The sequence below is a fragment of the Salvia miltiorrhiza genome, chromosome 1 (genome assembly GCF_028751815.1).
Source record: "Salvia miltiorrhiza cultivar Shanhuang (shh) chromosome 1, IMPLAD_Smil_shh, whole genome shotgun sequence".
Classification (NCBI taxonomy): domain Eukaryota; kingdom Viridiplantae; phylum Streptophyta; class Magnoliopsida; order Lamiales; family Lamiaceae; genus Salvia; species Salvia miltiorrhiza.
Window position 1 is genome coordinate 37,758,600 of NC_080387.1, and position 7,981 is coordinate 37,766,580.

At 36.6% G+C, this 7,981-nt stretch overlaps 2 protein-coding genes across 2 annotated transcripts; one reads left to right on the forward strand and one right to left on the reverse strand.

The window, feature by feature from the left end:
- Positions 1-1,751: 1,751 nt before the first annotated feature.
- On the forward strand, positions 1,752-4,867 carry LOC131023969 (UDP-galactose transporter 1). Its single transcript, XM_057953639.1, has 5 exons — positions 1,752-2,351; positions 3,207-3,456; positions 3,605-3,812; positions 4,099-4,330; positions 4,539-4,867. The coding sequence occupies exons 1-5, from the start codon at positions 2,241-2,243 to the stop codon at positions 4,758-4,760; spliced, it is 1,023 nt and encodes a 340-aa protein (XP_057809622.1). The 5' UTR covers positions 1,752-2,240; the 3' UTR covers positions 4,761-4,867.
- Positions 4,868-4,987: 120 nt separating this feature from the next.
- LOC131024012 (uncharacterized) lies at positions 4,988-6,504 on the reverse strand. The gene is made up of 3 exons (XM_057953646.1): positions 6,055-6,504; positions 5,367-5,488; positions 4,988-5,254 (listed from the first exon to the last, which is right to left on the reverse strand). Exons 1-3 carry the CDS (start codon positions 6,415-6,417, stop codon positions 5,104-5,106), a joined length of 636 nt encoding a protein of 211 aa, XP_057809629.1. The 5' UTR covers positions 6,418-6,504; the 3' UTR covers positions 4,988-5,103.
- Between the last annotated feature and the right edge of the window lie 1,477 nt (positions 6,505-7,981).

Genomic DNA, 7,981 nt, shown 5'->3' on the forward strand with positions numbered 1-7,981 from the left:
TTTGATTTAAATTGTCAATGGGCTCAGGTACATTTAAGCATTTAGGCTTCACTTTAATTACTTTGGGCTGCTTTATTTTATAACAAGTTTTTAAATTATCTTCTTGGGCTTGAACTATTATTTTGCTGAAAATGTTTTAATAAGAATTATTATTTTTCTCCCAAGATTAATGTTTTATAATTTATTTTAAATTATCAATTATTTTATAAGTTTTAAACTTATTTTATATATTAAAAGATTATGGATTCATTCAAAGATATTATTAAATCGGGCAAAGTGTATCAATAGTTAGCGATTCCATTTACTTAGAAATTAGAATGATACCTCGATACCTATTAAGAATATAATTTCTTGTAGGCTTTATGACCAAGTGCGTTAGCGCTGCTTTCCCAAGACAAGTTTATATGTGTATGATCTTCAGGCTTTGTCTATCCAGGTGGGCTATATTTCGGTAAAATGTATCTTGAGTTATATAAGCTCTGATATTTCATGAAAGTTAACTGTTTATCCAATATAAATGTTTTTATGTGCGTTCTGTAATTGTTTAATGCTCGCATAAGCATCGATCGAGATTCTCATTTGACCTAACACGTTAGATGAGGATTGTGTACACAAGGTTAGTTGCTCAATGGGTTGATCGCCATTTGGGCACTAACGAAACTAAGCAGGCGTTATAAGGGTGCTCCTGGACACGTTCCAAGCACAGATGAAGATGTGTTCCGTCTGGGTAGCGTCCCGGGTTCACTTAAGCGGCGGTAAGCGATCCGACGGTGGTTAAGTCCCGGGATCATAAGCAGCGAGTACCAATCGAACGTCACATGGCGCGCCACTTAATAAGAAAAATGTTTTGTCATGCTTAGAAGTGGATTTCTATTTTTAAAACCTTCTAAGTTATGATTATGATATTGGATAAACTGCTCTATTTAATTATTTCATAAAATATCTTGTAAACTCCTGTTCACTGAGTACACTAGTACTCAGCCCAAATTATTTTCAAATATTTTTCAGGTTGATCGGTTGGTGCAGACGGGGCTGAGGCGAGGGTTCGACGTTGTCTTTTGCTTCCGCTAAACGACTAGCTTGCTATCTTGTCTTTCAATCTCCTAAACTAAGAACTTCTATTATATGGTAAAATAGTATCTCGTTGAGCTTAGTCCCTTAATTTGTACTTCAATTAATGAAGCCATCGTTGATTATGATCAGAGTCACGAAACTAAACTTATGCGCTCCTGGAAAGTTGAATGTTGTTATTCGGTATTGTCGCTCAATGCCCATTCATTTATTTTATTTTATCTTTATTTTATTAATCTCTTCGAAACACAGATACCTAATATTTTAGGTAAATCTTCATAATTGATCTGCTCATTTCACATTATTTTCTTATTTCTTTTGTTTGTGAAGTTGGGTCGTTACAATTTTATACTTTAAACATGGGGTATTCTTGAAGAGGTTATTGATAATTTTGTTCCCAAAATATTAAAAATCTACTTTATTTCTATAATTATTTGATCGTTAATTTATGATTTATTGCACTTTATAATAATGTTAGTCATATATGCAACTATCTCAAGTTTGCTATAAAATTATGAAGCTTCATTTTTTAGGGGGCCTTTTTTTTTCCTTTCGCCTAGGGCCCCCAGAATGTCAGGGCCGGCCCTGACAATTTCACACCAATTACGCGTATTAGAAAATACTGACATGAACTCAATATCGACAATGCTTAGTTATAATGAGCAAGAGCAACATATCAATTACAATTGGTTAAAAGATTTTTTTTAAGGCCAAAAAATAGAAACATTACATGCACAACACAAATATACATTATAAACACACAAAATTTTCACACAAACTGCGTGTGCTGTGTGTAGTGTGTGTGTGGTTTTGGAAGCTCACCAATAAAGAGGTGATTAAGGCGTGAAGGTAGTGAGAAGAGCAGCGAGAATCCCATTTTTCCCCACACGTTTCGAATTCCTCCAAAATCAGAACACAGTAACAAGAATTAACCCATTTTCTCATTTATTTTTCTTGAAAATAAAAACACCTCATGGCATCACTCGGACAGGCTACACCCAGCCTATCCCCTCCGCCGTCGTCGCCAAATTATTGAAATTCACAATTTTTTCTCACCGAAATCTCAATTCTCATTTGGGGTTTCCCTCTCCGGCCCGTTTGATCTGTTTTCTTGAATAAAGTTTGAGTTTTTATTGGGAATTTTTGATCTGGGGTGGTTTGGAAAAATTATGGAGGAGAGTAGGTTGTGCCAGTGGAGTGTAATTCGATCGGTGTTGGCTATTCTACAATGGTGGGGTTTCAATGTCACTGTCATCATCATCAATAAATGGATCTTTCAGGTTTGGTTCTTGATTTTGTGATTTTTAGAGAATTTGAAGGGAGTTCCGTTTGTGAATTTAGATTTTCGGCGTTGTAATGTTGAGTATATTTTCTGGATTTGCATTCCTCTTTGGGTTTGAATTGTTGGATCTTTGTTGTTTCTTCAAATTCTGCTGATGCTTAGCTGGAATTGTGGTTCTTGTCATTCTGTTCGGCTTTATAAACTGAGGAATAATTCTTGTAAAAAAGAAACCATTAGAAATTAGAATAGTTATTAGAATGTATTCTCAATTTTTTTTTTTAAGTCAAGGAAGAAATTCTCAGAAGTCATTTAGAGTAATGTAGAGCTTTTTGTGTTATCAATTGTAAAAAATATTGAAGAAATTCTTGATACACCCACATATATACACGTATTTGTGTGTGTGTGTGTGTGTGTGAATTATATCCATTAACAATCATGATGAAGCTTCTTACAATTTGGTGTGTATTCTTGATGACTATTCTAGTGCTTTTGGAATGTGATCAAATTGGTAGATTGAAGAATTTTTTTTCTTTTTAATTTGAGTTCTAAGATCAATTAATGCAACTCGTAGATTGTATTAGATCGATATCTTAGTGTCCCGAACAATTAAGAGGATGAGGGGAACATGTTTGGGGCTATGTATGTTAAACGTATCTCCACTATATTGACCATTTTGCCATATAGTCTTGTTTATTAATGAATTTTACCTCGTATTGTTATCAAGTGATATGAATGATACATCGTCATCTTTGGTTAAATTGTGCTATATTCGAATTTAAAAGAGGGTACTCTCTCTCATTTTTGCTGGTATTTGTTATCATCATAACCATTAGTTTCCTTTGATTCTTGACAGAAACTGGACTTTAAGTTTCCATTGACTGTGTCGTGTGTTCACTTCATATCCTCGGCAATTGGTGCGTACTTGGTAATTAAAGTGCTAAAACTTAAGCCGCTCATTTCAGTTGATCCTGAAGATCGATGGAGGCGGATTTTCCCTATGTCGTTTATATTTTGTATCAACATAGTGTTGGGAAACGTGAGCCTGAGATACATACCTGTTTCCTTTATGCAAACCATCAAATCTTTCACCCCTGCAACGACAGGTGAGAACCGTGTATTTTATCATTTTAGGGTGCCATAATGATTTTCTCGGGTGTTGTTGTTATTGGCTTCGATGAGTAAATTATTCTTCTGTTTCCATGTTCATGACACAATGGTGAAAACACTGTGTTCCTCGTGCTCTTGAAACAGTGTTCTTGCAGTGGCTTATATGGAAGAAGTATTTTGACTGGCAAATTTGGGCATCGTTGATTCCTATTGTGGGAGGGATTCTGCTCACGTCTATCACGGAGCTCAGTTTCAATATGTTTGGCTTTTGTGCTGCTTTGTTCGGCTGCATTGCTACTTCCACAAAAACCATTCTTGCAGAGTCTCTGTTGCATGGTTACAAATTTGATAGGTAAATTTATCTCCTTCCTCTCGTTCTTCCCGTTTCACCACAGTAGATCTTCGTTCTCAGCTGTAGATGATCAAAATTCATTTGATTTTTCGTACACATTTAGTTGGATTATATCTTCCCTTTATGAGGTGGCCACGTTAGAGCTTTATTAAGCTAACTGTTTGTTGCTTAATTCGCCCGACTGCAAACGTGCTACGAGTGTTCATTATTTGTTATCAAATATCTTAGTATATCCTTTGTTTTCCCTATTTTCAAGTCAATTTGTGTTTTTTGGTTCCGGTTGCAGTATCAACACGGTGTACTACATGGCACCATTTGCAACGATGATCTTGGCCGTGCCCGCCTTGTTACTCGAGGGACCGGGTGTTGTGGAATGGCTCTATACATGCCCTTCTCTTCCCTCGTCTCTTGTCATCATATTCGGGTCCGGAGTGTTGGCCTTTTGCCTTAACTTCTCCATATTCTACGTCATCCACTCCACCACCGCCGTGACCTTCAACGTTGCCGGAAACCTCAAGGTGCTTGTTTCTCTTTCTTGTACTTGATAAATAATTGGTTCGTGTCTCTTTGATATTGATCTTGCTGAGTTTTATAATACATATTGAGTATTTGAAGAATTAGATAATCAAATACGCTCAAAATTACTTGAATCTATCTATGTGGTGAATTAGCCTACACTGTTTTTATCTCTCAACTCGGAAGTTGGGGTTTTGTTTTCTTTTCTAGGTTGCTGTTGCTGTGACATGTTCGTGGCTGATCTTCCGCAACCCGATCTCGATGATGAACGCTGTCGGATGCTCCATAACTCTCGTCGGGTGCACCTTCTACGGGTACGTGAGACACATGCTCTCATCCCAAGCGCCGGGAACCCCTCGTACGCCCCGGACTCCGCGGAGCAAGATGGAGTTGCTCCCATTAGTAAGTGACAAATTAGACGACAAAGTTTGAACCTTTTCTTTGCGCAGAAACGGTGATTAGATGTTTTACTTGTAGAGAATTTGAAGATTTCTTCTTCTTTTGTTATCAAATCGAGAATGGAGTAAGATTATCACATACATACTCTTGTGCGAGAAGTTCTACTACAATCAAATCCACTATTTTAGGTTTTGATTTTTCAAGTAGACATCGTATTTTCAGAACTCACAAACTGATAGAAAAAGACATGTAGAGAGAGAGAGAGAGAAGTAGCTGTCATATTAGTTCCTGCCTGAAGGTAAAATTACAGACTGATGTTAATGGAAGACAGAGAGATTATTTTCTTGATTACATAGGATTTTTAGACAATTTTTGGCTAAGCAAGAAGCCAGAAATTCTTGTGCCATCTTGTGCTGATGAGGTATCCACCTACTGTTTTGCTCTGCTTTCTCACTCCTATTGTCAAGCACTCCAAATTGTTGATGCATTGCTCCACAAAATCCTCTGAGCTGCTCTTCAAACACAGGCTGCCCAAATTTTGAAATAATTAAGAATAAAAAAACATCATCTCGAATCCACAGCTAAACCGAATGCAATTCATCATCGAATTATATGAAGATTTGGAGTAATGATGCTCACCAGTTAAGAAATGGAGAAGGCTGCTTCTGGCCTAGGACTAGAACAGAAACCTCAAGCTTTTTAACCTGGCTTATTACAGTAGCCATTTTTGGTCCTTGGATTACCAATGCTTCCACTTCAACCTAAGTTTCAGACAACAAACCGTCAAATTCCCACAAAAAATAAAAGAAATTCAAAAAGGCTCTGCGAAATCTCTCTTTATTCTGAATTTTCCTGATAAAGAAAAAGAAAACCAAAAATAATGAAATTTGCAATGATAACTCAACTCCCTTCTTTTGACTGGATATTCCAACAAAAACATCAAATCCCAACATTTTTAACAGACAGAAACAAAAACACCAAGAATCATCAAGCAGTTTCACAACTCCAATAAAAAACAAATAATTAAAAAAATCCAATCTTTTTTTCAAGCCAAGGCATTGTTCGGAAACAGCAGTAAACAAAGGTCAGAAAAACTGCAAAATGGGGAAAGAAGAATCATCGAGCAGGTTTCATACAACTCCTAGAAAAAACAATAAAAATCCAATCTTTTTGAAGCTAAGGCCGTGTTTGGAAGCAATGAGCAAACAAAGCTGAGGAAACTGCAAAACGGGGGCAAGAATCATGAAGCAGCATTCACAAACTCCAAGAAAAATCCAATCTTTTAGAAGCTAAGGCCGTGTTTGGAAGCGAAGGCGAGAAAACTGACCTCGGGCTTACAGGCCTTGCAGAGAGAGCCGAGTGACGTGGCAAGGTAGTGAGAGGAAGAAGAGGAGTAGGTGTCGGAGCTCCGGCTAGAGTGAGAAACTACGTGGAGGAGAGTGAGAATGTCGCCCTTGTTAGTGACGTGGGTGAGGGCCCACATCATTGCGTGTTTTGTGTGTGAGGACTGATCCACCACCACCATCACCCTCTTCTTCATCGCGAACATCCCATTATCCCCGCAGAGCCCCTCCACCTGCTTCCAATTAGCGCCGTCGCAGCTCTCGCGGCCGACGCCCCACCGCTTCGATGCTGACTCCCACCCTTCCTTGCTGCTTAGCTGCCGCAGAAATGAATCTGAATTCGGCATTTTCTTTTTCCCTTTTTTTTTCTTGATTTGGTTTAATAATGCTTTGGTTTCTTTCTCTCACTCTCCCACCACCAAAAAACAATGGAGCAGTGCATGTAATTTATAATTTGAGCTCTGTCCGTGGGGTGGGGCCCTCCTGGATATCAAAATTAATGTTTTTTTTTAATTCTTGTATATTATTCTATTTTTAAATTTGGTTTTGAGTATGAACTAAAAATTCCGCTTATAAGTATCTGAATTTTAAATATTTCAGTTTTTTTTTCGCACAATTATCAATTGTTCCTAGATTAGTGTCGAAGTGAAATGTCCAAAATATTTTTATGGCATAAATGTAAACGACATAATTGATTGGTATCTTTGATGATATTAATTTGTGACTTCACCTTATTATGAATATATTTATTTGTCAAAAATTGATAATTGTTATGATTTTTTATACAATTGAAATCTTGTGTATTTAGAAATATAATTTTTAATTTATATATAAAATTAAAATTTATGTTTTAAATTTGTGTATTCTGACACAATTGCCCCTAAATACAATTCTAAAAGTTTGTATATAAAGCCATGCATACAGCTATACAAGGTATTGATTCACATGTTGTGTCTTTTAAGTATCGACGCACATACTAGTAGTGTAATATAATTATTATATGTTAGTGTTGCTTCTTCTGGATCAAAATGTTATGCTGAATGTTGAAACAACACGCACAATCACATTGAGAAAAATTATAGCGGAAATAAAAATGGGAGGCACAAGGAGATGGAAAAATTCTTCAAGTTATAAATTATAACTTGAAGACACCTCATGGCAAAAGACTAAATCGAGAATAAACAACTCATGTTCAATACCTTTACAAGACTCTAACATATGACACTCTAACTAAAAAAACAAAACTCGGTTCAAGAGTAATACTCTGAAACCTTACAAAATAAAACAACGAGTATTGACTCTGATGTTATCTCAACATACGGAATCACACTCGTGCACAATTGCCCTACATGGCTTGATTTCTCTCTGTAAGCTCTAGTCATACTGAGGGAACTTCCTCAACAATTATAGACAACTCCAATCTTGCTCTTCAAGGCTGAAAACATGGTTGCAAGAAGTGGAGTAGTGGAGGATGAGGTAGTTTAGGGTTTTATCCATGATTTTAGGAACTAACTCTCTCAACCCCTTCTCTTCATTTCTCCATGTTTCCTATCTTGTAGGAACTGACTTTGACTTTGTTTTAAGGCCTGCAAAAATGTGATGAAAGGCAAAACAAAATAATACTGGAGTTAAAAATTAACTCCAACACTATATAATATAATTGCGAAATAATTAAATAAGTAGACAATACCCGAAAGAAAGTACTCTCTCCGTCCCATGAAGCATGACACACTTCTTTTCGGCACAGAAATTAAGAAATTGGTATTTTATTTGTTAAGTGTGGTAGGTGGAAAAGTGAAAATGTAAATAAATGATACTCCAAATTTTTTGCCATTTTTAGAAACGTGTCATGCTTTGTGGGACAGACCAAAAAGGAAACTGTGTCATGCTTTGCGGGACGGAGGGAGTATG

Coding starts and splice junctions, on each gene's coding strand:
- LOC131023969 (XM_057953639.1), top strand. CDS start 2,241: ATGGAGGAGAGTAGGTTGTGCCAGTGGAGTGTAATTCGATCGGTGTTG. Junction 2,352..3,206: donor TCAATAAATGGATCTTTCAG/GTTTGGTTCTTG, acceptor GATTCTTGACAG/AAACTGGACTTTAAGTTTCC. Junction 3,813..4,098: donor CATGGTTACAAATTTGATAG/GTAAATTTATCT, acceptor TTCCGGTTGCAG/TATCAACACGGTGTACTACA.
- LOC131024012 (XM_057953646.1), bottom strand. CDS start 6,417: ATGCCGAATTCAGATTCATTTCTGCGGCAGCTAAGCAGCAAGGAAGGG. Junction 5,489..6,054: donor GCAAGGCCTGTAAGCCCGAG/GTCAGTTTTCTC, acceptor TCTGAAACTTAG/GTTGAAGTGGAAGCATTGGT. Junction 5,255..5,366: donor CCTTCTCCATTTCTTAACTG/GTGAGCATCATT, acceptor AAATTTGGGCAG/CCTGTGTTTGAAGAGCAGCT.